The sequence below is a fragment of the Ceratotherium simum genome, chromosome 16, assembly GCF_057802395.1.
Source record: "Ceratotherium simum simum isolate JZ-2026a chromosome 16, ASM5780239v1, whole genome shotgun sequence".
Lineage (NCBI taxonomy): Eukaryota > Metazoa > Chordata > Mammalia > Perissodactyla > Rhinocerotidae > Ceratotherium > Ceratotherium simum.
Window position 1 is genome coordinate 36,170,960 of NC_141915.1, and position 27,627 is coordinate 36,198,586.

At 57.6% G+C, this 27,627-nt stretch overlaps 1 protein-coding gene across 1 annotated transcript; it reads left to right on the forward strand.

Annotated features, from left to right (window-relative positions):
* Positions 1-4,780: 4,780 nt before the first annotated feature.
* COL1A1 (collagen type I alpha 1 chain) lies at positions 4,781-21,567 on the forward strand. The gene is made up of 51 exons (XM_004434679.3): positions 4,781-4,973; positions 6,478-6,672; positions 6,767-6,801; positions 6,900-6,935; positions 7,024-7,125; positions 7,912-7,983; positions 8,227-8,271; positions 8,434-8,487; positions 8,666-8,719; positions 9,263-9,316; positions 9,436-9,489; positions 9,819-9,872; positions 9,960-10,004; positions 10,122-10,175; positions 10,291-10,335; positions 10,493-10,546; positions 10,798-10,896; positions 10,982-11,026; positions 11,123-11,221; positions 11,356-11,409; positions 11,541-11,648; positions 11,728-11,781; positions 12,061-12,159; positions 12,353-12,406; positions 12,496-12,594; positions 13,202-13,255; positions 13,453-13,506; positions 13,623-13,676; positions 13,780-13,833; positions 14,301-14,345; positions 14,440-14,538; positions 14,812-14,919; positions 15,333-15,440; positions 15,656-15,709; positions 15,926-15,979; positions 16,216-16,323; positions 16,408-16,461; positions 16,578-16,631; positions 16,765-16,926; positions 17,012-17,119; positions 17,258-17,365; positions 17,473-17,526; positions 17,633-17,740; positions 18,143-18,196; positions 18,312-18,419; positions 18,756-18,809; positions 19,148-19,255; positions 19,348-19,630; positions 19,765-19,955; positions 20,253-20,495; positions 20,615-21,567. The coding sequence occupies exons 1-51, from the start codon at positions 4,883-4,885 to the stop codon at positions 20,759-20,761; spliced, it is 4,383 nt and encodes a 1,460-aa protein (XP_004434736.1). The 5' UTR covers positions 4,781-4,882; the 3' UTR covers positions 20,762-21,567.
* The last annotated feature ends 6,060 nt before the right edge of the window (positions 21,568-27,627 follow it).

Sequence of the window (27,627 nt, forward strand, 5' to 3'; positions counted from 1 at the left end):
CCAGAGGAAGAAGAGAGAAAGGAAAGGAAAGAAAAGAACTAAGACAAAGAAGAAAAATACATGAAGAGGAAAAAGGTTAAGGGTGGGGGGAGATAAAAGAGTAGAAAAAAAGAAAGAAGTGAGGAATGGGAATAAGATAGCACAAGTAGAGAATTGAACCAAACCAGAAAGAGGTAAATGACAAATCAATTAGTTCACTCACCCAAACTTTGATAAACCTGCTCTGCCTCCAGATACACTGAGGGGCTAGAAAGACCATGAGGAACCTGCCAGGTCCCTGCCTGGGAGCTCACGGCCAGCAGGAAAGATGGGCGCTGACTCTACACTTGTGACCAGCACAGAGCGGAAGTAAGGATAGGTCCCCAAGCCCAACAATGTCCCCATCCAGCACATTATTCTCAGTTGGGACCTGGCTGGGACCTGTGGGTTGGCTGGAGCGGGCCTGGGGAGCAGCGTTAAGTGGAACAGTCCTAGTGTCACCTGAGGACCACGCCCAGCCCTTCTCCCAGCTCATCCCAGCTCCTCCCCTGGTTCCTCTGCCCCAAGTTCCCCTCTTGGACTGGGGGGCCCCAGAGAATGGGGCAGGGTCTGCCGGGACTAGAAATCAAGACTTCTCTTCAGTAGCCTGGACTGAGGGCTTGCTCTAGAAGAGAATGAAGTGGACATCTCGGCCTGGATGTGGACATCTGAGGGCAGAAAGAGCCAAAAAGGCAAATGAGACCCAGAAAGAGAGCTCCAGAGAGGGAAGGATGGAGAAAGAAGCAGCAGAGGGAGGCAGGGGACAGACAGGAGTGGGGGTGGGGGAAACGTAGAGAAAGAAGGAAAAAGAGAAGGAGGCAGGGAGGATGAGGTTCTACTCGCTCTCCTCTCCATCACACCCAACCCCTCCTCCGAGCTGTCTGCACTCTGACCCCGTTTCCTGGCCTTCCGCTCACTCCTCAGCCCACTCCAGACAGGCCTCCTCGCCCTCACTCCACTGAAACAGCTCACACTTAGGGCTCCAGTCACTGCCATGTCGCTGAATCCAGAGAACAGTTTACTCCTTATCACACTAATTCTCTTTGCAGCCTATAACTCTCCCTCCTTCTAGAGCAATCTTCCCTCTGCATACATGACATCCACCATCCCTCTCCTCTTTACTCTCCTACTTCTCCCGCTCTTGTCCTGTCTCCTGCGCAGGCTCCTCCTCCCTTTCCCTACCCCTAAACCCTGAGGGTCCTCAAGGCTCAGTCCTAGCCCTTCATCTCTCCCTGCTCCGTACTTTCTCAGGATACAACTCCATGCACACCATCACCCTAGGGGTCTCATTTTTGTCTCTTCTCTAAACTCCAGACCCAGACACCTTAGAGTTTCCTCTACATTTCTCACTGGATGTCTCATGGGCACCTAACACTCAACATGGACAAACTGAATTCATCATCTCCCCTCTAAACCTGGAAAGGATGATGAGTTGGAGGGAAATCTCAGAAGGCTAAAGAAGGATTGGGTTGAGGCTGAGGCATAGAAAGAGCAGAGCTGTGCCTGGAAACTAAGGAACTTAGCTAAGGACCAAAGGGCCCAGATGGTGCACTGCTGAGGAAAGGGAAGACGAGAGGACCCCACACACCTGGAGTCTGTCCCCAGACTCCGCCCCCAGAATTCCTCAATAGGACCTGTGCAGGGCTCCATGATGGGGACATGTGGAGACCAAGGTCTTCACTGCAGCCTCATTCTTCCACTCCCTCCCCTTCTCTCTCCTCAACCCCTCTCTAGAGACCCTCTCTCCATCACCAGTCTGGGGCCAGGGTGAGGCAGAAGACCATTCTGGAAGGTCAGATCAGGGACGGAGGGCAACGGAACCTCAGCAGAGGACCAGAACAGCTGGAAAGGGCTGACCCACCTGCCCACCAGGTGCACCAACACCAGGGCTGCCTCTTCTCCCTTGTCCCACATCACGGAGTCCAGACTGGGGGCGTGAGGGGCTCCAGAGGGAGAGGGGAGCTGGGGAGCACAGCCCGCCCCCTCCCTCGTGGAGGAAGGGCACTCGCGGAAATCTGGAGAGGGCGAGAACTTAGAGCTCAGCACTTTCCTCTTTCTGTTTTTCTTCTTGAGGAATTTTTTTCCCTAAGTGCTGATGACTTTACCATTTCTTGGGGGTGGGGGGAGGAGATTTTGGCTTTTGCTCCCCCCACTCCAAATGCCGGACAAAGTCTTGCATTCCACAAGAAGCCAGAGCTTCAGAGTTTCCTAAAGATGAGGTGGCGTCTCCTCCCCTCTCCAGCCCCAGCTCCCTCCCCCCAAGTCTCAAGCCCTCAGTCCTGGCCAAAGAGGCCCAGGCAGGCTGGGAGGAGACCCCAAGCACATTCTTCCTCTCACTGTCATGCTGCAGAAATTAAAGACACATCTTTGGGCTGGGCGCCCGCCAAGCGTTTCAAGTCAAAAAGTAGCAGAGGCGGCCCTGGGCCTCAGCTCTATGCCACGTGTAAAGGATGCTTGGAAACCCTCTGCTCGCAGCTCCGGGGATGGAGGTCCAAAACTGGACATAGGGGCAGTGGCTGTCACATGCCACACACACAAAGCCCACCCACCCCCATCCCAGGGGTCCCTGAACATCCTTCAGAAGCCCATGATGTAGCCGCTTCCAATCCGCATCTCTGAGGCTTAATCTCTTCTTGACGGTGAGAGTAGGACAGTCTGGACAGGGCGCATGTGGGGAGGGGGCTGCAGGGAGGAGTCCTTCTGGCTGTGCAAACTCAGCCAGAAGGGAGGTGCGCAGGTCACACCAACCTTTGCCCCAAGCCTGTGACACCCCACCCCAGACACCCACTCCACATGGTTGACTACTATGGGGGACAGGACCCTTTTCCTCTATTAGGGAGATGGTGCCCTTTGTCTCCCATCCACACTGGAGGGTGCAGGAACTGCCATCTCAGCATCTCAGCCTCCAGTCCTGCCCTGCAGTCGCTGGCACTAGGCGGGGGCAGATCCTGGGCCACAAGTTGCTGCCACATGGTGGGGATAATTGATGAAGGCCTGTCCCTCCATTGCTGTCTCCCGCTTGCCTCTCTGGAAACTCTATATTTTCCCTTTAATTATAGCCCCTGCAGTCTCCCTCCGCTGCCCCGCCCGCACGCTCATCCTGGCTGCCCACGGCCAACGTGGCTCCCTCCCCTTCTGTTCCCTTGGTCTTTTTTTTCCTTTGCCTTCGTTGCACAAAACCAGCTGGGGGAGGGCGTGGAGAGGGGCGGGGGGAGGCAATGGAATCTTGGATGGTTTGGGGGAGGCGGGACTCCCCGCTTCCACGTTTGCAGCTCCGGAGTGATGGGGGTGGGGAAGCTGTGCGGGAGGGATTCAAGTTGACGGGGACTGCAAAGGGACCCCCATTGCCTTCTCTTGAGCCCACAGATTTTGACAGGACCAGGGGTCTGAGTGGATTGAAGTTGAGGTAGAGCACTGTTGGGAGATTGGGACACGGGGGAGGGAGGACACTGGCTTCTAGAGGCATCTCTCCCAAATACAGACTTCTTGGGGTGCCCACCCCCTTTCAGGGTACATATGATTCTCTCCTGGTTCTGGGGGCAGAGAGAAATGCCCTGGGTTTTCAGGAAAGAGGTGGGGCAGCGGGAAACATTCTCTAAAACAAGGTCACTCACCCTCCCATGCAAGTCCATCCCAAACCCCCAAAGACAAATCTCCCCCAGACACCCAAATTCTCCCATACACCCCCAACCCTGAGTCCAGGTACAACCAGAGAGGGGGCCTTATGCAGAACCCAGAGGGAGAACCCTCTCTCTGGTCAAGTGCCCTCCACCGGAGCTTGACTATTCTGGGTAGAAGAGTCTCTAACAAGGCCCTGGCCACCAAGCACACCCTAACACGAGACCCCTTTCTAAGTCATCAGTGATCATAGCCCTCCGTGCAAAGTCACTTCCCTTGGGGTGGAAGAGTCCCAGCAATGCCCCACCAACACCAAAGCTTCCTTCTGGAGAGACCATGTAGCCAAATTCTCACCCGGTACTTCAGCCTCCCCATCTCGTCTCTCTCAGTCATACCTGAAGCTTGAGGGAGAGGACCTGAGTCCGTCTTGGAGCCTCAGGCATGGCAGAAGAATCGACATCCTCAAAATAAAACCCCTCTTGCCAGCACCCCCTCCACAAGTATCTGAATCTTAAGGTCTATAAAGGAATCTCTAACTTGGTCCCCAAATATTCCTAAGCTCCATAACCCAGCCACGCCAGAAGACACCCCAACAGGTACATCTTTTTAATTCCCTGGTCTCCTGTTTTGGAGGGGTTCCCGGCCGGCCTCTTCATATCCGTCCCTTAGCTCTTGCCAAGGATGTCAGGAGCGTGCATGAGGCATGGCCAGGAGGACCCTCTCCCAATCACCCCAATCCTTCCACCTTTGGAAGGCTCCCACCCACTCCCCAATTCCAGTTTCTCCAGATTGGGGGTTCCCAGGAAAAAAGCTGAAGAGGCGCCCCTACCCACTCTTTAGCCCACACTATGTTGAGGACCTAGATGCACCCCAGCGGCAGCATCTCTGGCCCAGGCTGGGCTGGGGGGCTGGGGAGGCAGAGCTGCGAAGGGGGGAGATGTGCGGTGGACTCCCTTCCCTTCCCTTCCCTCCTCCTCCCCTTCTCGGTTCCAACTCCCAAATTGGGGGCCGGGCCAGGCAGCTCTGATTGGCTGGGGGACGGGCAGCCGGCTCCCCCTCTCCCAGGGGCAGGGTTCCTCCCCGCTCTCCATCAAGATGGTATAAAAGGGGCCCGGGCCGGTCATCGGAGCAGACGGGAGTTTCTCCTCGGGGTCGGAGCAGGAGGCACGCGGAGTGTGAGGCCACGCATGAGCGGACGCTAACCCCCACCCCAGCCGCAAAGAGTCTACATGTCTAGGGTCTAGACATGTTCAGCTTTGTGGACCTCCGGCTCCTGCTCCTCTTAGCGGCCACCGCCCTCCTGACGCACGGCCAAGAGGAGGGCCAAGAAGAAGACAGTAAGTCCCAAACTTTTGAGAGTCCAGGGCTACTTGGTGTCTTGCCCTGCGTTCGGTCCCGGGGGTCTGCGACCTAAACTGAGACTGGGGATGCTCCGGAGATTAAGGGATGGAAGGGAGATGGTTAGGGCTCTTCCTTGCGCCCTGGGAGAGAAGGGCGAGCACCCTGGGTGGGGAGTGTAGAGGAACGTCCCCCAGAAGTGGGAGAGGAGGATGGAGCTCGGCCTGAGTTGGCACAGGAGGGAGTCTCGAGCGCGCACTGCGGCGTACAACAGGGAAAATGGGGATCTGGGCGCGGGTGGGGGGAAAGTACGTCGAAGATGGGATGGGGTCGCCGAGCTGGGAATTTGGAGCCCAAGATGTAAAAGCGGTCGGGAAGGCTGTGGGATGATTCACAGGGAAAGATTGTTTGCCCTCTCTGCGGGCTAGACAGTGTTCCTGGGGCCGCGGGGGTGCTAGGCTGAGGGGGGAGGGGGCGCGGAGTGTGGGCGGGTTGGAGGTTGAGAAACTTTGGCGCGACTTGGCAGGGCGGGTCCTTGCGCCCCCTGCTGATCAACACTGAGCACCGCGCCTCCCTGTCCAGGGCTTCCCGCCGTAGGAGCTGGAGAGAGAAGACGGAGGTTATTGCCGGGTGTGGACCCCACCTCTAGACCTAGAAAATAAAGCTGGAGACCGGGTAGCCCCTGTCTCTAACAGAAGCGGCCAGGCCCGGGAAATTGCTTAGTGTTGCCCGCCACCTAGTGGCCATCTGGAGAGAGGCTCGCGCGGTGGGCGTGGTTAACTAACTTCATTGCTATTTGCGGACTTTTGGTTCTTTGGCTAAAGAGGGACCCAGAGGCACTGGTTGGCTTTGGAAAACGGGGGTCGTTCCTGAGAGAGGACTTTTGAGATGTCTGGGCGCTGGAGATTAGGGCGTATCCTACTTTTGGGGTACATTTCAAGTCTCTGGGCGGGACGCCACGCCAATCAGCCCCTCCCCATCCTCCTAGCTCCGCCCACGCCATCCCACCTGCTCAGGGAATGGGGCCGAATGGGGGCTGGACCTGCCATCTCTCCTCCCACCCCCTCCTCCTGTCTCCACCCAAACCACGCCCCACAGTCCTGCCCTCTTGAAAGGGTCCCCCCTTCTCCTCCCCACTCCGCCATCCCCCACTCCCCCACCCAGTGGCTTTTTATTTCACTTGGCTTCAGCGCCAATGGGCTGAGGTTGGAGTTGGAAGCAACCCCGGCCTAAAGCTTTGTTTAAATTCCTGAGAACTGGAAAGAGTTATAGCCGCGCTGGCCAGGGGCCTCGACACTGTCACGGGCCCTGATGAGGAGCAGACGAACTTTTAAGGATTTAGGGAAAAAGAAAAAAAAAAAAAAGGAGGAGGAGGCGAGAAATGGAAAATCTAAATGTGTCTCTAAGACAGAGAGGAAGGGCAGATAGGGTTGGAGTCACTGGAGCCCCAAGGTGGGAGGCTCGGGCGTCGCTGACAGCCCCGCTCTTCCCCTCTTGCCCCAGTCCCAGCAGTCACCTGCATACAGAACGGCCTCAGGTACCACGACGGCGCCGTATGGAAACCCGAGCCCTGCCGGGTCTGTGTCTGCGACAATGGCAACGTATTGTGCGATGAGGTGATCTGCGAAGACACCAAGAACTGTCCTGGAGCCTCTGTCCCCCCGGACGAGTGCTGCCCCGTCTGCCCTGAAGGCCAGGGTACGCTCGCTAGGGGCCTGGGGCGGGCGGAGGGCGGGGCCGTCGGAGCACCGGAGCCCACCCTGCCTCTAACCCGCGTCTCTTCTCCCCCCAGTGTCACCTACGGACGAACAAACCACAGGAGTAGAGGTAATCCTCTACCCTCAACTTTTGCCACCCTGCCCGTGACTCCTCACGGTCCTCCCTTCTCTAACCCAGCTTCTGTTTCTTTTCCCCCAACCCCATAGGGACCCAAAGGAGACACTGGCCCCCGAGGCCCAAGGGTAAGCTTCGCCCTCTCGGGGCTGTTGGGGGCTGGAGGTTGGTGTGGCTCCTGACCTGAGCTCACCCAGGCGCCCTCTCCCCCTTCAGGGACCCGCAGGCCCCCCTGGCCGAGATGGCATCCCCGGACAGCCTGGACTTCCCGGACCCCCCGGGCCTCCCGGACCTCCCGGACCCCCTGGCCTCGGAGGAGTAAGTGCAGAGCGAGATGCTTGTGGAAGGCCTGGTGTGCTCCCCTCCCCTCTCTGTTGTTGTTGTTGTTGTTGTTTTTGGCGGCTGGCATCCTTTATATTTTGAAATAATTTCAAACTTACAGAAAAGTTGCAAGAGCAATGCAAAGAACTCTCATATATACCCTTCACAGTTTGTCACATTTGCTTTATCAGTCTCTGTCTATGCATACATATAATTATCATAATTTTTTTTCTGAACCGTTTGAGAGTAAGTTGTTCCTATTATGTCCCTTTGCTCCTAAAAACTTCAGTATTTCCTGAGAACAAGAACATTCTCTTACATGATCATAGCACATGATTACATTTAGGAAATTTAACATTGGAACAATACTATTGTCTAATATACAATCCATATTCAAATTTTACCAATGTCCCAAAGATGTCCTCTATAGCATTTTTTTTTCCTGATCCAGGATCCAATCTGGGGTCATGAATTGCATTTAATTGTCATGTCTCTTTAGTCTCCTTTAATCTGGAACATTCCTCAGACTTTCTTTGTCACAACCCTGAGATTTTTTGAAGAGGCCAGTTGTTTTGTAGACTGTCACTCAGTTTGGGTTTGTCAGATGTGTCATAATTAGATTTGGGCGGTGCGTCTTTGGCAGGAATATTTCCCAAGTGATGTTGTTGTTCTTCTCAGTGCATCACATGAGGAGGCATACGATGCCAGTGGGGCCTGTTATCCATGATGTCTTCTGCCTTTCAACTCGCTGCTGTCTCATGCACTCTCTCTTGTTTTTTCTAGAACTTTGCTCCCCAATTGTCTTATGGCTATGATGAGAAATCAACTGGAGGAATTTCTGTGCCTGGCCCCATGGTGAGCCACCAGGGGGTGTAGAGACGACAGAAGAGGAGCAGATGGGAATCCAGACAAGATGGGCCAGTAATGGCTTAAGATAACTTGGGAGATCAAGACAACTTTTGGGACCTCAGAGTCCAGAGAGGATGCAAAACAACTGGGCGGTCCCAACAGGAACCAATGGGAGATAGCCTGACTTCACCCACCTTGCACTTGCCTACAGAGGTATCACTACAGCTTCCCCTTCTTTTCCTTCTGTAGGGTCCTTCTGGTCCTCGTGGTCTCCCTGGCCCCCCTGGCGCCCCTGTGAGTATCCAGGATGTCTTCACACACCACCCTGGGCTTTGGTCTTTTGAGGGGAGGATTGGGATGAGGGCAGGGAAGGTGCTCAGAGATCTCTTGGTGAGATGGGGAAAGGTTGGCAGGGACATGCCCTTATAACCCCACACCTCTCTCCTTGTCCTCCAGGGTCCCCAAGGTTTCCAAGGCCCCCCTGGTGAGCCTGGAGAGCCCGGAGCCTCAGTAAGTGCCCCTCAACGTGTACTCTATACAAATACACACTCCCTCTACAAATACATGGATTCTTCTATTGAGCAACACCCCCATCTGGAGTCTTCCCTACCTCCTCCTTCCACTCCCAGCCTTCTCCTTCTTTTTTCGTTATCCTGGTGATTCTAACCTCTCCTCTTATCTCCTCTAGGGTCCTATGGGTCCCCGCGGTCCCCCTGGCCCCCCTGGCAAGAACGGAGATGATGTAAGTAGCCCCCACAAGAAGATGCCATCTGACCCCACTGCCTCCATGGGCTAGGTCTCAGTCATCTCCACCCCAGTGCCCCCACCCACCACCTTTGGGGGTGACACACAGAGAAAGGAGGGCAAGTTCTCCCTGACCCATGGGACTGCCCTTGAGCAATGATCTTCACCCTGTGTGGGATGTTTCTCCATCTCCCCAACAGGGGTGACTGTTCCTCCCCTGGTCCCAGCCACCTTAAAGTAGTCCCCAGTCCCACCCCTTGGGGTGAGTGACTTCCTTAGGCTTAACCACTCTGGGCACTCCAGATTTGCCCTCATATGGTGAGATTAAAATGCTGGTGGCAGAAATAAACAGATATTCCTTTGGAGGGACTCAAACTTCACCAAACAAGGGTTTCACGGTAGATTTAAACAGAGCTCTAAATTCAGAGATAAGATTCTGGGTCCCTAAGCCTGACCTTCAACAGTCCCAAGAAGACTCAGACCTCATACAGTTTTCCGGCCCAGGACGCACATGCATGAAGGCCTTTTCTCTCCCTCTTAGGGTGAAGCTGGAAAGCCTGGTCGTCCTGGTGAGCGTGGGCCTCCTGGACCTCAGGTGAGCAGGACAGTGTGGCTGGCCCCGGCTTCGCTCTGTTCGGGCATCATTTGGGAGCTGTGTCCTCAGTAGTGTCTTCTAACGGCCCTGCCTCTGTCCTCCTCTTCTTTGCTCTCCAGGGTGCTCGGGGATTGCCCGGAACAGCTGGCCTCCCTGGAATGAAGGGACACAGAGTGAGTCCTCTTTGAGTCATCTAAGTTCCCAAAGTCCCAGCATCCCACCATTCCAGCCCCTTCCCGGATCCTGGTGTGTGTCGGGGTGGGCGGCAGCTACAGAAGTCCCAAGGGATAGAGAGTAGACATCCAAAAGAACTTCCCTCCAGTGGGAAAGAAATCTTGACAAAGGGATTGGGTGAGATCTTGGGCCAGCTGGGGTTTCATCTAGCTCAGAGACAGAGGGATGGCTGTGATGACCTCCTGAGGCTCCTTCTCAGGTCTGGGTGGGTGTCAAAGAGGTCCACCCCCTCCACAGGGTCTCAACTTGGCTCTCCTTCCCATCTTAGGGTTTCAGTGGTTTGGATGGTGCCAAAGGAGATGCTGGTCCTGCTGGTCCCAAGGTAAGAGGCTGTCTGAATGTCATTGTCCTCCACCTCCCCACCAGTCCCACCATGAACAAATTCCTAACGCTATTCTCTGCTCTCTAGGGTGAGCCTGGTAGCCCTGGTGAAAATGGAGCTCCTGGTCAGATGGTGAGTGCATCCAGTTCTAGGAGGAAGAGAGGGAGCAGGGTGTAGGGGCAAGATGGGGGCTTGGGGGACGGGAGTGTGTCTCTCGTCTCACATGGCTTCTCTCGGTTTTGCTGTCAGGGCCCCCGTGGTCTTCCTGGTGAGAGAGGTCGCCCTGGAGCCCCTGGCCCTGCTGTAAGTACTCCTGGCCCTTTGGGGGATGCCTGGGCTCTGGAAGGGGTTCCCCAAGAGCTACAGGAAAGCGCCAGTGCTCAATGGATGTAACCGGGACTTCCCCTCTCTCCTGCAGGGTGCTCGTGGAAATGATGGTGCTACTGGTGCTGCTGGACCCCCTGTGAGTGCGACCCCTAGACCTCAGTGCCTGGGTGTGGGGAGGGTCTCAGGGTCAGCTCTTGGGCCAAGTTGGTTTGAACCCCAGGACTTCTTCTGTCCAGGCATGCGACCTGCAGCTGCCACCTTCCTTCTTGCTGACATCCCCATTTCATTCACAGGGTCCCACTGGCCCCGCTGGTCCTCCTGGCTTCCCTGGTGCTGTTGGTGCTAAGGTGAGACCCCCGACCTCCTCTGAGTGCAGCTTCCATAAGCCAAGGGGTGGATGTCTCCCTGCTTCCCAGACCTGAGGGACCCAGAGTGGCAAGTGAGAAGCCCATTCCCCAACACTTCTGTCCCAGGGTCCCCTTCTCTGATCTTGGAGTCCTGATTCTTGGTCTCCTGTCCCTTCCCTTTGCCTCCCGCCATCCAGGGGTGAGGTTGTGTTCCCAGGGCAGCTCCTGACGTGTCCTTTCTTCCCATCCAGGGTGAAGCTGGTCCCCAAGGAGCCCGAGGCTCTGAAGGTCCCCAGGGTGTGCGTGGTGAGCCCGGCCCCCCTGGCCCCGCTGGTGCTGCTGGCCCTGCTGTAAGTGTCACCTCCTCAGTCCCCTGTGCCACTCCCCAGCTCAGAGTCCTTGCTTGTCACTGACCCTCGTCTCTCTGTGCCACAGGGAAACCCTGGTGCTGATGGACAGCCTGGTGCTAAAGGTGCCAACGTAAGTATCCTGCAGGTTTCAGAGCTGCCCCCGATGCCACCTCCCACCTGCCCCGTGCCCTCCACTCCTGCACTCAACCTGTTCTGCCTCCCACAGGGCGCTCCTGGTATTGCTGGTGCTCCTGGCTTCCCTGGTGCCCGAGGCCCCTCTGGACCCCAGGGCCCCAGTGGCCCCCCTGGTCCCAAGGGTAACAGCGTAAGTACCACTTTGTCACTTCTGCCTCACCCCATGCACTGGCTCCAGTGTGGCTCTTGTCTGGGGAGCACGAAGAGCCAGGCCAACTCAACACCCCGACTCTCCACTCATCCTCTTCTCCTCCGCCAACACAGGGCGAACCTGGTGCTCCCGGCAGCAAAGGAGACACTGGTGCCAAGGGAGAGCCCGTAAGTCCCTGTGCTCAGCCCATCTGCCCTGGGAGCCCCTGGTGCTGGAGGCCCAGCCTCAAGCCAGCTCTGGAGCTGGCACCAGGACAGCTCCTCACTGCAGGCCGCCCCCTCCTCTCTGCCCTCCCCAGGGCCCCACCGGTATTCAAGGTCCCCCTGGCCCTGCTGGGGAAGAAGGAAAGCGAGGAGCCCGAGGTGAACCCGGACCCACTGGCCTGCCCGGACCCCCTGGCGAGCGTGTAAGTGCCCCCTTCTACGCCCCCAGTGCCAGCCCGGTGCCTGTGTGTCTGAGCTCACTGGCATCCTCTCCTCCCGCAGGGTGGACCTGGTGCTCGTGGTTTCCCTGGCTCAGATGGTGTTGCTGGTCCCAAGGTAACCTCTCTTCACGTCTGGGAAGCTAACTCTGCTGCTCCCTGGGCATTACCTTCCTCCTTTAGATATAGACAACCCCTTCCCACCCCCACCTCCAGGCATTAGTGCTCCACTCTGTGGCTGCAGAGCTCTCTGCATATGCAGCCTCCCCTTGACCTTCCTACCCCCTCCAATGCCGCTCCAAGCACCCCCTGCCCCACCTGGAGGAAGAAGATGCTGGCCCATGGCAAAGAGGCCCAGACCTGAGACCCTAATTGTTCCTGTGACTCCCCCAACCAGGGTCCCGCTGGTGAACGTGGTGCTCCTGGCCCTGCTGGTCCCAAAGGTTCTCCTGGTGAAGCTGGTCGCCCCGGTGAAGCTGGTCTGCCTGGTGCCAAGGTGAGACCCCAGCCCTCTGCCTGCTCAGCCCAGGACCCTGCCTGTCCTGTGTGGGTTTGGGATGAGGCGCTCTGGGGCAGGACCATGAATCTGCCCTCTGGAGTGCCCCTGACCCCGGCCTGCACTCTTCTCTTCCCCTCTCCTCCATCACTCCTCTCCCTCACGCCACCACACTTCTCTGCCTCCCCCTTAGGGTCTGACTGGAAGCCCTGGCAGCCCTGGTCCTGATGGCAAAACTGGACCCCCTGTAAGTATCACTCCCCCTGGGCCTTCTCCCACTCTCCCGATCACCCACCCTCTGCCCTCATCTCTGTTTTTGTGCCTTCCCGTCCTCAGGGTCCCGCTGGTCAAGATGGTCGCCCCGGACCTCCAGGTCCTCCTGGTGCCCGTGGTCAGGCTGGTGTGATGGGATTCCCTGGACCTAAAGGTGCTGCTGTGAGTATTCAGTGACGAACATCGCAGAGCCAGGGACAGACACGCCCAGGAGACCAGAGTCCTGGGATCTGGTCCCAGCTCTGCCACTGACTTACTGTGTGGCCTCAGGTCACTCACTGCCCCTCTCTGGGCCTCAGTCTCCTTATCTATCTCCTTGTGTACAAAATGAGAGCCCTCTCCTGGCTCCACAAACGTTGCTCTATCCCTGGAAATCAGTATTGTTGGTGTCCCTCATACACACATGGGGATAGAATGGGCCTTTTGCAGGATAGTCACCCCCAAATCTTAGTGGGTTCTTTGAGGTTCAAAAGGAGATGCCAGAGGAGATGAAAGGTCTTTACAACTCAGGTCACAACAGGCATATGACCAGGAGAAGGAAGGGGAGAGGGTGGAGAGAGGAGCTTGAAGGGGCATGTGGTCTGTGGAGAAGGCTTAGGAAGAGGCTAAGGACAGAGCAGTGAAAGCCAGCAAAGGCGTTCCCCCATGCCCAGAGCTGGTAGATGAGAAAACTCATTAAAAAAAACTCTGCTCAAAGTAAACAGGAGGGCCCCAGGGGGCCCCAGGTTCCCACTTCGGCCCTCTCAACCCTCACTCTCTTACCCCACAGGGAGAGCCCGGCAAAGCTGGAGAGCGAGGTGTTCCGGGACCCCCTGGGGCTGTTGTAAGTATCTCCTTTTGGTCCTTGTCCCCTTCCTGCCCCTGCCCGTGACACATCCCCCTCCCCGCAGGAGGGATGCAGGAGGTGCAGCCCATCACCAGGGCATCAGGAGTCTCAGCCCCAGGCCCGCTCACCTGTGCCCTCTTCCTCCAGCTGCCCGCCCGCCTCACCACCCTGACTTCTTTGCTCTCTCCCCATAGGGTCCTGCCGGCAAAGACGGAGAAGCTGGAGCTCAGGGGCCCCCCGGCCCTGCTGTAAGTGTCCCTGACAGGGAGGTCTGGGGAAGGGGCACTGTGGAGCAGGAAAGGGGACACACCCCTGCCCCTCCTCTCCTGGACTTCCCAGGACCACAGCATTCTCTCCATGACAGGGCCCCGCTGGCGAGAGAGGTGAACAAGGTCCCGCTGGCTCCCCCGGATTCCAGGTGAGACTCACAGCTGTCAAATGTCAGGGGACGGGTGGGCTCCCCTTTATTCTCTTCCAGATCTAATCCCTCCCCCTTTTCTCCCGCATTTCCCACCCTACAGGGTCTCCCTGGCCCCGCTGGTCCTCCTGGTGAATCAGGCAAACCCGGTGAACAGGTAAGAGGTAGCAGCCGGCCAGAGAGGCAAGGAATGCAGGGACTACACAGGGAGAGGCCAGCCCTCCTAGCTAATCAGACAACCGTCAGCTAGAGGGATCACAGTTAGACACCAGGAAGGACTTCCCATCATGAAGGGAGCCTCATAGAGGGAAGCAGGGAGCTGCACCTCTGTGTGATATGATCTAGAAGGAGCTGCGTGGCTGATAGTCTGGATGACTTCTTTTTAGAGCTGCTGGAATACTCTGTGACTTTCCCTCAACCCAAAGTCTGGGGAGGAGGCCATCTTTGACAGATCTGAGGAGGAGTAGAGGGATAATCCCAGTTCAGTGCTGAAGAGGAGTTGGTCTCTAATCACAGAGACTGGGGCGGAGGGCGGGGGCAGCCTCCAGGAGGAGGACAGGGTGCTTTCCAGGGGAGATGGCTGAGGTGGGTTTTGCTCACTGTCTGTCCCTCTCTCCCCCTCAGGGTGTTCCTGGAGACCTTGGTGCCCCTGGCCCCTCTGGAGCAAGAGTGAGTAGAGCCTCTGCTGCTCCTGTTGAGATGCCTCGCGATGGCCCTGTCTCTGGAGCCATCATCACGTGCCCTGTCCTTCCTTCCCTTCTAGGGCGAGAGAGGTTTCCCCGGCGAGCGTGGTGTGCAAGGTCCCCCCGGTCCTGCAGGTCCCCGTGGGGCCAACGGTGCCCCTGGCAATGATGGTGCTAAGGTGAGGGCAGCATGAGGACCAGGTCTCACCCCTCCTGTGGCAGAGAAGGCCTGGCTGTGACCAAAGCCACCTAGATGTGGGGGAGGGGCAGGGGGACAAGACTAGGGTGGGGTCCACCTGCAGCCTGAGGTTCTGGGCTGTCTTTCCTCTTAGCAGGTGCCTGTTTTTGGTCTCAGAGCCAAGCCTGGAAGATATCAAGAGGGGGCTCAGGAGTGCGCTGTGACCCACTCCTGAGACCCCAGGCCTCAATCCACTCTCTTGGTTGTCACACAGGGTGATGCTGGTGCCCCTGGAGCCCCCGGTAGCCAGGGCGCCCCCGGCCTCCAGGGAATGCCTGGTGAACGAGGTGCAGCTGGTCTTCCAGGCCCTAAGGGTGACAGAGTAAGTCCAAGCCCCACACCCTGAACCCTGTGTGGGTCCCATCTCTCTCTTTCCCCTCCCTGGGATCTTTCCCTCTTCTCCTGAATCCTGCCTTCTTCCCCTCTGGCCTCTTTGCTGATGACTCCTCTACCTGCGGTCCAGGCCATTCTCTCCCCATGAGTTACCATGGCAACGAGAGGTGGGGCGGCCTCCTGAACGGGAGATCCCTTGTTCATCTCTCTACACAAGGCAGGGGCCTCTTAACCTAGGTCCACCGGAATCCTCAGGCAGGCACCTTTTCCCCTGAAAGATCTTGAGTCCTTGGCACAGGTGGGGGCAGGGCAGAGCTGAGGAGGGGTCCCAGACACAAGCAAGACACCATAGGTCACCTCCTTGCCCCACACTGGAAGTCTCAGGCTTTCCTATGTCTTTAGGGTGATGCTGGTCCCAAAGGTGCCGATGGTGCTCCTGGCAAAGATGGCGTCCGTGGTCTGACTGGCCCCATTGGTCCTCCTGGCCCCGCTGGTGCCCCAGGTGACAAGGTGAGGTGGCCGCCTCCCCACTTTCTTCCCTAACACACAGCTTCTCCAGCGTGCCTGGGCATGGCTCTGCAGGGAAGGCAGGTCCTGTATTCCCAGCTGGCAACCCAGGGAGCTTGGGGGATCAGAAGGGAGGGGACGCTCTCCTGGGGTCGTCTACCAGGAGTATTCAAGGTGGGCCCCTGGCCCTGAGCCTCTTCTCCCTCCCTCTCTTTCAGGGTGAATCTGGTCCTAGCGGCCCTGCTGGTCCCACTGGAGCTCGTGGTGCCCCCGTAAGTACAGAAGACCCGGTTAAGGCCACACACTCAGCCCTTCTCTCCCTTCATATGCCCCCCCGGCCCTCTTCCTGTATCTCCTCCACCTTCATTCTTACCCCCGGGGGCCCTGGGGAATGCTCCTCAGGGCCCCTCTCCTCTCGCTGCCCCTTCACTCTACCCCACCTTCCCCCACATCGCAGCATCTCTCCAGTCTGCCTCCTTCTCTTCTAGGGCGACCGTGGTGAGCCTGGTCCCCCGGGCCCTGCTGGCTTCGCTGGCCCCCCTGTGAGTACCAAGACCCCCTTCATTTTCCATCACCAACTGGGACCCGGGACCTTGGGTGACTGAATGAGGACAGAGGCATCGGTCTGAGTCAGGGAAGGAGGATAGGGAAAGGATAGTCTCCCATTCAGGCATCTTTCCGCCTGGAGTTCCTGTCCTGCCCCAGCCCCGTGGAACCACCCAGCTCCCTCCTCTGACATCCCCAGCTCCTCCGCTCACCACACCTGCTCCTCCCCCAGGGTGCTGATGGCCAACCTGGTGCTAAAGGCGAACCCGGTGATGCTGGTGCTAAAGGCGATGCTGGTCCCCCTGGCCCTGCTGGACCCACCGGCCCCCCTGGCCCCATTGTGAGTATCTCACCCTCTGGCCCCGAGCTGCTGGCAGGCCTGGATCAGGACTGGCCCAGCCTTGACTTCTGTGCTCTCCTACAGGGTAGCGTTGGTGCTCCTGGACCCAAAGGTGCTCGTGGCAGTGCTGGTCCCCCTGTGAGTATCTCCCTCTCTGTCTAGAGGCTCTCCCAGCCCACGCTCGGAGGTGGGGGCGGCTGGGCCAGGTGAGGAGCTGTCCTCCTCCTAACTACTGCTTTGTCCTCTTCTGCCAGGGTGCTACTGGTTTCCCTGGTGCTGCTGGCCGAGTCGGTCCCCCTGGCCCCTCCGTAAGTATCTGGTAGAGACTCCTCTGCTCTGGGGGTGGGGCGCACACTGTTGGGCGGGTGGTGGGCCTGACTGAGGCCTCAGTGGTGCTCCAGAACCCACTGGAATCTCACAGCCCCTCTTCTCCCCGTCCAGGGAAATGCTGGACCCCCTGGCCCTCCTGGCCCTGTTGGCAAAGAAGGCGGCAAAGGCCCCCGTGGTGAGACTGGCCCCGCTGGACGTCCCGGTGAAGCTGGTCCCCCTGGTCCCCCTGGCCCCTCTGGCGAGAAAGGATCCCCTGGTGCTGATGGACCTGCTGTGAGTGCGAGCTCCAGAGGGTTCCCGAGTGGGGGCATGGACACTGGCCACTGTGAGGCACCTCACCCCCATCTTCCTCCCACAGGGTGCTCCCGGCACTCCCGGGCCTCAGGGTATTGCTGGACAGCGTGGTGTGGTCGGCCTGCCTGGTCAGCGAGGAGAAAGAGGCTTCCCTGGTCTTCCCGGCCCCTCTGTGAGTGCCCCCTCACCTTGGGGGGCCCTAAGAAGAACCATCACAGGACTTGGGGTGGTGGGGCCAGTGAGGACAGATGTGGTGGATGACCTGGGGGCCCCATCCCCATCTCTGGCCTGACTCTTCCTTCTCCCTCAGGGTGAACCTGGCAAACAAGGTCCTTCTGGAGCAAGTGGCGAACGTGGCCCCCCTGGTCCCGTGGGCCCCCCTGGATTGGCTGGACCCCCTGGCGAGTCTGGACGTGAGGTGAGCAGTCACCAGCCCCATTCCAGTGCCCCTGGTGTGGCTGCTTTGGCCTTTGCCTGAGCCTCCCACCCCCTGGCTGCCTCTCACCTCTCCCCCTCTCTCTGCAGGGAGCTCCCGGTGCTGAAGGCTCCCCCGGACGAGATGGTTCTCCTGGCCCCAAGGTAAGACGGCTGCCCCCCAGGGCCACAGCTCCACCTGCAGCTCCCCTGCCCCGCCCCGGCCCCTTCGGCTGGGGCTGACCCGCATTCCCCTCTTCTCCCCTCCCAGGGTGACCGTGGTGAGACTGGCCCCGCTGGACCCCCTGGTGCTCCTGGTGCCCCTGGTGCCCCTGGCCCCGTTGGCCCTGCTGGCAAGAGTGGCGATCGTGGTGAGACTGTAAGTAGCTGGGCTCTGGCTTGCTGCTTCTGATCAGGCCAGGGACTCTCCAGGCCTCCCCAGGGGCCTGCAGATGGACGTCTGACTTCACCCAGGCTAGAGGAGGAGAGGAAGTCTTGTAGGATGTCCAGGAACCTTGGCTTCCCTGAAAAGACAGAGCCCCAGCTCAGCCTCAAGGCCCCTCTCCCAACAGTACCCTGTTCCCCCCTGAGGAATGGGGTTTGTCCCCAGGTGCTTGCCCTAGCTCACACGAGGCCTGAGTTCACATGAAATTCATCCGGGGCTCAGGAGAGACAGACATAGTGGGAGAGGATGTGAGGGAAGAGGGATCTGGCCGAGGGGCAGCCTCATCCTGCAGCTCAGGCTGTGCCAGGATCTAACGCTCTCTCTGCCTCTCCCCAGGGTCCTGCTGGTCCTGCTGGTCCCGTTGGCCCCGTTGGTGCCCGTGGTCCTGCTGTAAGTGTCCTGCTCTGGCCCTCGTGTCCTCAGAGCCCTTGTCCAGGCATGGGCTGCACCCCACTCAGTGCTCATGAGCCTTCCACCTGACAGCTTGTTCTCTCCTCTCTTCTAGGGACCCCAAGGCCCCCGTGGTGACAAGGGTGAGACAGGCGAACAGGGCGATAGAGGCATAAAGGGTCACCGTGGCTTCTCTGGTCTCCAGGGTCCCCCTGGTCCTCCCGTGAGTATGCTCAGCCCCTCCCCAGCCCCCATCTGCCACTGAATCTTCTCTTTTCACCTCCCCATCCCTGCTGTATGATTGCGGGGGGCACTCTGCCTCAGTTTCCCCCTCTGGAGAGTCATTCTCACTCCTCCCTATTGGGGACTGGGTTCTGAAGATTTGGGGGCATTTCCAAGGAGCTTCTGAGAGGGCAGGGGGTGCACAAAGAGGAATGTGGGAGGAGTCTCAGCCTATGGACACTTTGGGACTAGATTTCCAGGATAAGGAGAGGTGGTGCAGGTTGCTGGCCACCTTTGACCCACACCAGGCCTGAATTGCCTTTGCATCTGTCTTCAGGGCTCTCCTGGTGAACAAGGTCCCTCTGGAGCATCTGGTCCTGCTGGTCCCCGCGTAAGTCATGCCTTCTGTCCATCTCCTCTTCCTGGGTCCCCAGCCCAGGCTCACTTCAGTGCTCTTTGCCTGGGACACAGGTGTCCCCCACTTCTCTGGAGAAGGGTCCAGGGGCAGGGGATGGGAGATGGGAGGAATAGTCCTGGACAATCTTACTCAGCCCTCAGCCTCCCCTTCCCTGCTCTTTCCTCCCACAAGATGTTTCCCAGCCCGTCTGTGGGAATGAGCTATGCTGAGGCCGAGGAGCCACAGGCAGGGTGGTGGTGGGCTTCTCCGCCAGAGTTGCGGTGGTCTCGTGCTTTCTGGCAGGCTTTCTTCAACCAGCTTCCTCCCTGCAGGGTCCCCCTGGCTCTGCTGGTGCTCCTGGCAAAGATGGACTCAACGGTCTCCCAGGCCCCATCGGCCCCCCTGGTCCTCGTGGTCGCACTGGTGAAGCCGGTCCTGTTGTATGTAGCCCTCTACCGTGTCCGCCCATGGCCCTCCAGCCCCGAGAGCACTTGGACCCCGGTAATCCCTGCTCTCCTTCCTCTCTGTGCAGGGTCCCCCCGGCCCTCCCGGACCCCCTGGTCCCCCTGGTCCTCCCAGCGCCGGTTTCGACTTCAGCTTCCTGCCTCAGCCACCTCAAGAGAAGGCTCACGATGGCGGCCGCTACTACCGGGCTGATGACGCCAATGTGGTCCGTGACCGTGACCTCGAGGTGGACACCACGCTCAAGAGCCTGAGCCAGCAGATCGAGAACATCCGGAGCCCCGAAGGCAGCCGCAAGAACCCCGCCCGCACCTGCCGTGACCTCAAGATGTGCCACTCCGACTGGAAGAGTGGTGAGGGCCTGCCCCAGCTGTGCCCTTCCTCCTCCTCTTGACAGGACAGGGCCGAGCCCTGAGCGGCCCAGACGCCCACGTGTGTCCTACCTCCCACACCTCCCCTGACTCCATCTTGCCCTGCCCCACTGCAGGAGAATACTGGATTGACCCCAACCAAGGCTGCAACCTGGATGCCATCAAGGTCTTCTGCAACATGGAGACAGGGGAGACCTGCGTGTATCCCACTCAGCCCCAGGTGGCCCAGAAGACCTGGTACATCAGCAAGAACCCTAAGGAGAAGAGGCACGTCTGGTACGGCGAGAGCATGACCGACGGATTCCAGGTGCGTGAACTGGACCCTGGAACCACTTCACGAGATGGGCTGGCCTAGGGCTCAGAAGGGGCATGAGGGAAGCTTCCGGGTGGATTAGACCTCTGCTAAGTGTGAGGGACAGAGCTGGGCTGGGAGGTGGGAGTCCTGGGTCCTTGATACTGGCTCAGACATAGGGTGTCCGTGGGCAAGGGATGCCACCTCTGGATGTGGGGGTTCACTGGGATGCTCTCAGAGGACTCCAGGGAGGGAGGCCAGGACTAGAGGCTCCAGCGTGGTCACTCACTCCTCACTGTCCCCGCCCCGCAGTTCGAGTATGGTGGCCAGGGCTCCGATCCCGCCGATGTGGCCATCCAGCTGACCTTCCTGCGCCTGATGTCCACCGAGGCCTCCCAGAACATCACCTACCACTGCAAGAACAGCGTGGCCTACATGGACCAGCAGACTGGCAACCTCAAGAAGGCCCTGCTTCTCCAGGGCTCCAACGAGATCGAGATCCGGGCCGAGGGCAACAGCCGCTTCACCTACAGTGTCACCTACGACGGCTGCACGGTGAGTCCCCGGGCAGGGCCCCCTCTCTGGGCTTTGGCTTTCCTGGCAGGCCAGAGTTCCCCTCGCCCCCTCACTCCCACTTGGTGACACCCCTCTCCCATTGTCTCCCTTCACCCCAGAGTCACACCGGAGCCTGGGGCAAGACAGTGATCGAATACAAAACCACCAAGACCTCTCGCTTGCCCATCATCGATGTGGCTCCCTTGGATATTGGCGCCCCAGACCAGGAATTCGGCATCGACATTGGCCCTGTCTGCTTCCTGTAAACTCCCTCCACTCCAACCTGGCTCCCTCCCACCTGACCCACTTGCCCCTGACCCTGGAAACAGACAAACAACCCAAACTGAACCCCCCAAAAAGCCAAAAAATGGGAGACAATTTCACATGGACTTTGGAAAATATTTTTTTCCTTTGCATTCATCTCTCAAACTTAGTTTTTATCTTTGACCAACTGAACATGACCAAAAACCAAACGTGCATTCAACTTTACCAAAAAAAAAAAAAAGAATAAATAAATAACTTTTTAAAAAAGGAAGCTTGGTCCACTTGCTTGAAGACCCATGTGGGGGTAAGTCCTTTTCTGCCCGTTGGGCTTATGATACCCCAACGCTGCCATTTCTGCTCCTTTCTCCATGCCTTCTTGAGGCCTCCCCTCCACTGCTCCCCAAATCTAAGTCTCCCCAAGAGACACAGGAAACAATACATTGTCTGCCCAGCAACCAAAGGCAATGCTAAAACAGCCAAGTGGCCCCCACGCTCCCAGCCCACTTCCCTCACCCAGCACCCCCAAATCCTGGGGGGAACTGGGGTTCTCAGACTGCCAAAGAAGCCTTATCATCTGGCATCCCCGTGGCCCCTGCAACATACCCCTCTTCATTTTTGAGGGGGGCATGCCAGGTTTGGAGGAAAGTCAGGAGGGGCCACGACAGAGCAGAAACATCGGATTCGGGAAACGTGTCGATCCCTGTGCAACAGGGCTGGGTGGGAGAGACTGCTCTGTTCCTTGTGTAATTGTGTTGCTGAAAGACTACCTCGTTCTTGTCTTTATGTGTCACCGGGGCAACTGCGTGGGGGCGGGATGGGGGCAGGGTGGAAGGGGCTCCCCATTTATATCAAAGGTGCTACATCTCTGTGATGGGGGGGTGGGGAGGGAATCACTGGTGCTATAGAAGTCGAGACGCACCCCCCCCAGGCTAGCAAATGTTCCTTTTTGTTCAAAGTCTTTTTTTATTCTTTGGGGGTTTTTTTCTTGTGGATGGGGACTCATGTGAATTTTCTAAAGGTGCTATTTAACGTGAGGGGAGAGAGTGCTGGCTCCAGACAGCGCCACTCACTTTCCACTCTCTCTCCACCCTCTCGCCGCCTCTCGCCTTCTCAGGCCTCTCTCTCTCCACCTCTCTCTCCTCTGAAACCCCCTCCTCCTCAGCTGCACCCCTCCTCACAGCCTCTCTCCTAGTCTGTCCTGTGTCCCCTCTCGCCGCTGCTGGGTTTCAGAGCACAACTTTCCAAAGCACAAAGCAGTTTTTTCCCCTAGGGGTGGGAGGAAGCAAGAGACTCTGTACCTATTTTGTATGTGTATAATAATTTGAGATGTTTTTAATTATTTTGATTGCTGGAATAAAGCATGTGGAAATGACCCAAGCATATCTGCGGTGGCCTCCTAATTTCCTTCCTGGGAGTCGGGGGAGGGAAACCCAGGGAGGGAGCTTTAGGGAGGTGGGTGGGCTCTCCTTCCCTTTCTCACCCCTTCCCTTCTCCTCCTCCTCATCTCGCCAGCCCTCAAGGGTCCCTCCCCCTTCCTCTTGCCTTTCTTGTGTCTTGACACTTTTTCTTTTCTCTCTTACAATCCTCCTTGCATGTCTCCAAACCCTCTTCTCCCTTACAGTGCCATACAGGCAGCCCATCTGTGCAGGAACACACACACACACATGCACGCATGCACACACACACATGCTGTCCAGACCTCGTGCCCACTCTCCCATCAACACCATCAACCCTCGCTGCCCTCTCCACTGCTATGGGCGCCCTGCAGGGTTGGGGCTGTGGAAGGCATGGGGCACTGGGAGGCCCACGCCTGGGTGAGGGACGTGAGACTGGGGAGCAGTTCCTGAGCCCCTCCGCAAGGCCTCTCCCTGGGCAATCATGGAGGGTCATCAGGCCTGTCCCGGCTCCTCGCCCTCTCTGAACTCCTTCCGAAGGAACAACAAGCAGTACAGCCTGAGATGATGGCCTGAGATGGTCTCTGAGCCTGTGCTGAGGATCTGTGGGGAGACAGGAGGAAGGGACGCCTCTTGCTCACTCACAGGGTCTCCCAGGGGACAGATGGAGGGAGAGGGCCCAGCCCTCAGGAGAGTCTCCCCAGGGGCCTTGGAGAGCTGCGGTCAAGGCATTGACAGGGCCTTCTCAGTCCCCAGGACACGAGACCCCCAGTGGGGTGGCCTGGGAGGTCATTTTGTCCAGTCTCTGCCCCCTGCCCCCTCCTTATCTTTTTAAAATTCTTTCTTCCTCTTCCTCCTGCTTCTCCCTCCCTTCCCTTTTCCCTCACCCTCTGCCCGCCCCTCTCTGCCTGCCTGAGAACCTGAGGCCCCCAGAGGGAAGGCGACGTGTCAGCTCCCCAGTCTCAGGGAAGAAGGACAGCAGCGTGTGGTCAAAAGGGACACACAGGATCCAGAGAGTCAGAAGTCTGAGCAGACCACGTGCCCAGAGACCTGGAGACGGGAGTTGACAGCTGTCCCCTCCCACCCAAGGTCTCAGGGCCCAAATCTCAAAGGCAGGAGAGGCCCGTGTCCCTCCCTCGGATCTAAAGTCTGCAGAGGCCATCGTCTGCAATACTAATACTAATCATTAAGTAGTCATGGTTATTAATTCTGGCCTTTAATAATTCATCATTAGCACGTCTACCACAATTAGAACAGGGGAGAAAGGGACTTAGTCTAGAGTAAGAAATTGTGGCCTGTGAATGAATGATTATTCATATGCAAATTACCCAAAGTTATGTGGTGATTGATTAATCAATCCACTGATTGATTGGTGATGCCTGCCTGACTCCCCTAGGTAACCGTCACCTACTTGGACCTGCGGCCCCTTGGGGGCCTTGGCTGTCTCGCCCCAACCCCACCTGGCCCCACTGGGGATTCAGAAGCATCCTGAGCCCGGCATCCAAGGCTCTACCTGGCCGCTAGCCACCTGTCCATTCTCACTGTCTCCTCCACTGCCCACACGTGTCACACCAGCCAGAAAGGCTGACCACAGTTCCCACAGATGCACCACTCTTCCCACTTCCACGCCTTTTTGCCTCAAATGTCTCATCATCCCCTCATTCTCTTGCCCAACTCAGGCTGAGTTTGTCTCTCTGAGTTGCCAAAGCTCTCCATGTCTACAAAATCAATCTTAGCCTTAATGCCAGACATTGTTGCCATTTTTACGCTGTGGTGTTTTCACCCTGCTATTCTCTGCAGGCCGGGCGGAGCTGACTGAGGCCGGAGGCCGGGTGCAGCAATGCAGGACGGGCCACAGGGTCCCAGCGTAGCTACTGGGAGCCAGCAGAGAGAACGTGAGGTAGAGGGCCATCCTAGGTGAGAGTGTGGAGCTGTGTGCGCCTTTGTAAACAGGAGTGAGCAGGTGTGAGAGGAAGAGCAGTGAAAACCAGTCCACGAGTGGAGCAGACAGCAGTGGAAGGCTCTAGGCCGGTGCTTTCTGCAATAGTAAGAGTGTTCTCTGTGCTGACACCGTAGCCACTAGCCACGTGTGGCTATGGAGCACTTGACATATGGATAGTGCTAATGAGGGACTCAATTTTTACTTTTATTTAATTGTAATGAATTTTAATAGCTACATGTGGCTAGTGGCTACTGTATTGGGCAGCCCAGCTCTAGGCAAAGGAGTAAATATGGCTCTCACCACATGTGTACAAATCTACACGTGGGTACACGAGTGTGTGCGTGTGTGTGCACACGCACGCGTGAGGGCACGTGAGGTGACACCCATGCCAGGGCTGTGGTGGTGGCAGTGCCCCACTGTGCAGCACCGTGTCTGTACCACGTGGTGTGAGGCCAGACTGTGGTTTCAGTGTGTGTGCAGGACAGGAGGGGAGGGGGACAAAGGGGCCATTGTACCACATTCCCAACTCAAGCCCTCCTTTTTGCTGACATCACAGCTGCCCTAAATACAGCTGCCCAGACCCGCTCCCCAGACCCGGCTGCCCCCTGTGTGGTGGCACAGCGCCGGCCATGCCCAGCGCTGCTGCGAGGGACTCACCTTTGTCTCCTCTGTGAGGAGATGAGCCACGTCCCTGTGGCTGATTTTTCAGTTAAATCCAGATGGAAAATTGTAGAAAGGGAGGAGGCTTCTTTTGGAATTTTTATTTTTGGGGCTTGAGAATCCTGGGTCTCTTTTGTGGCATGAGCCCATCTCCTGGCAAGATTTTCTGTGACCGAAATATGGCGAATTGTCCCTCCTTTTTTTCAGCTCCTTAACCCTCAGCTTCCCAGGTGCCTCCAAGACTTTCCTGGAAAGAGCAGGGTGAGGTTGAGCGGGGAGAGGAGGGGAGGGGGCTTCCTAGCTGGAGTGTGGCAGCCGCAGGCGAGGGGCACGCAGGGCCGTGTGGAACAAGAGTGAGCATGGGGCTGCTGTGAGTGAACGTGTGGCTTCTCTCAAAGCCAGGACCCTCAGGAGGAGGCAGCACGGTGGCCGTGAGTGTGGGAGGCTGTGTGAGTGAGCGAGGTGGGTCCAACCCAGCCATCCCTGTGCAGATGAGAATGTGTCTCACTCTCTGGGTGCCCACCCACCTATGAACAAACGTGTCTGTGTCCAGAGGGGCCCTCCACACGAGTGGATGTTTTGGGGATGGATGGGGGTCTGTCTATGTGGGAGCAGCTTCCCCACACAGATGGCAGCAGAAGATATGCTGTGTGAACTGAAAATGCTTTAGGGTCTAGCACTGGGGACATGCATGCGCATAGGCTTAAGAGAGGGAATGGAGGGTCTCTCTGTGAGATGAGGATGAATGGGGGCCAGTAGAACAGGGAGGAGTGGGGAAAAAATTAGGAGAGGCTGAGTGTGGAGCGAGACCACCGTCCCAAAGGCAGTGGGGCCCGAGTGCCGGTGAGCAGCTGCATCTCCGTCCCCTTCCTGGTGTGTGCTCCAGAGGGTACCAAGCAAGGCTGAGAGATGTCCACGGACCAGGAGGCAAGACCCTGGAAGGATGGCCCTTGCCTAGGAGAGTAATCAGACCCTCACACACACGGGAATTTCAACTCTTTGCAGAGGACAGGCATTGCAAGGCCTGGAGGGAGGTGAGTTTGGTGCAGAGGTTCTGGAGAGAGTGGGGTTTTCTCTGCATAAAACAGTGGGAGGAAGGGGAGGATTGGGTGGAATGGGGACCAAAGCACATTTCAGAACCAAGAGGCCACATATTCAAGTTCTAGGTGACTTCACTGCTGCTCCCCAAGAATTTGGAAAACTCTGATGAGTGTGCAGAGGCCTGATGCGAGCAGGTGTTCTGGAGAAACCAAGGAAAGGGGCTGAGTTCTGGGTTTGAGTCAATCTGGAGCAGAGATAAAGGAAGAGCCGTGAAACCAGTGCAATAAAATTATAGTGCTAGCCACATATGTAATTTTTCATTTTCTAGCAGCCATCCTAAAAAAATTTTTTTAAACAGGTGAAGTTAATTTTAATAACGTATTTTATTTAACCCAGCATATCCCCAAATATTATCATTTCATCATTACATTTGCAGCACATCTCAATTTGAACTAGCCACATTTCAAGTGCTCAGTGGCAGTGGCTGCACACGGCCAGCGGCTGCCATACCAGACAGCGCAGCATCGGGCAGCAGATCAGGGCCAAGGAGCTCGCGAATTTCAGCCTCTATCCAAACTCACGGGGAGAGTTTGAAATCTTCGGGGTGCAGACTGGAAATCGAGCCATTTTGATCTGGATCTTAGGGGGCAGGGAGACCTCACAACTTCTGGTTTTGGGGAGATGATGCGAGTGCTTGTATGTAACAATGTCTCCGTTCCAGGAGCTGACAGATGCCAGACACTTGCCTGGTCCTCACAGATTCTCACAACAGCCCAGAGGCAGTTACGATTAACGTCTATGAGTAAACTAACTGTCAGAGCTGAGCTCCCAGCGCCGCTTGCTCTGACCCCAAACCCCAACAAATGCACCAACAGCTCCCTGTGAAATGGTGAGTGTGGGGGTTTCAGAATAAGGGAGAAGTGGGCATGTGGGGCTGAGGCCAGCTGTAAGCAGTGCCCTGTGACCCCACATCTGGCAGAGATCCTTCTCATCAGTTGAGAGGTGACCAGGAACCGTCTAGGGTCAGGCCGTGTGTGGGAGCTGTGTTTAGGATGAAGGGTGGAGGCACGCACTGGGTCGTGTGGGCAGTGCCGGCTGTGGGACTGGAGAAGCCGAGGGTGGAGGGGGTGCGAGGTCCAGTCTCCGGGGGGGTGGGAGTGGGACGCTGTGGCTACTCCTTGGCTGTGGGGGGTTGGGGCGTGACCGCCGGGTGGAGTAGTAGAGGGAGGCTCAGTGAGTAGAGAGGGACTGAGTGTGTCCGTGCCCTCCCCATACGTTGCCAGGCACAGCTGGGCATGCTCATGCGTGTGCCCAGGCACGGCACAGTGTCCTCTGCAGTCACGCCATCCTCCCGGCTACTTGTCTGGGCCACTTCCTTCCAGGCCGGCAGCCAGGCTCCCGTGTGCTCCTTGGAGCTGAGCTGGGAGGAAAGCGCTGCCAAGATCCCAGGGCAAAGCTGGGAAGCAGCGGGAAGCGAGGGGCTGGCCTTGAACTCTCCCATCCCTGGCCAGCAGAGGAAGAGCACAGAGGCTCTGCCTGGCTGCAGGGGCGGGAGCACTGAGACAGGGAGAGGGCAGCCCCCTCCTCAAGGGGCAGAGACCAAGGGGGAGCCACCCCAGACGGTAGGCTGGCTGCTCCGAGCCTCCGTTCCGAGCAGATTCTGTGCAACACTTGGTTTCAGCCAGAGGAGGAGCCCCCAGGGAAAGGAGGAAATCACAAATGGGAAGTCAGAGACACCCTTTTGTCAGAGAACCCACGCGGTTGGAGGGTGAGCACCCAAGGAGCCATTCAGTCAACACACGTCTGTTGAGCACGTATACTGAGCCAGTAC

What these genes read in the sequence shown, in the direction of transcription:
- COL1A1 (XM_004434679.3), top strand. Translation starts at nt 4,883, where the DNA reads ATGTTCAGCTTTGTGGACCTCCGGCTCCTGCTCCTCTTAGCGGCCACC. An exon ending in CTGGACCTAAAGGTGCTGCT is followed by an intron (nt 12,595 to 13,201) that starts GTGAGTATTCAG and finishes CTTACCCCACAG; the next exon opens with GGAGAGCCCGGCAAAGCTGG. An exon ending in AGGGTCCCCCTGGTCCTCCC is followed by an intron (nt 18,420 to 18,755) that starts GTGAGTATGCTC and finishes ATCTGTCTTCAG; the next exon opens with GGCTCTCCTGGTGAACAAGG.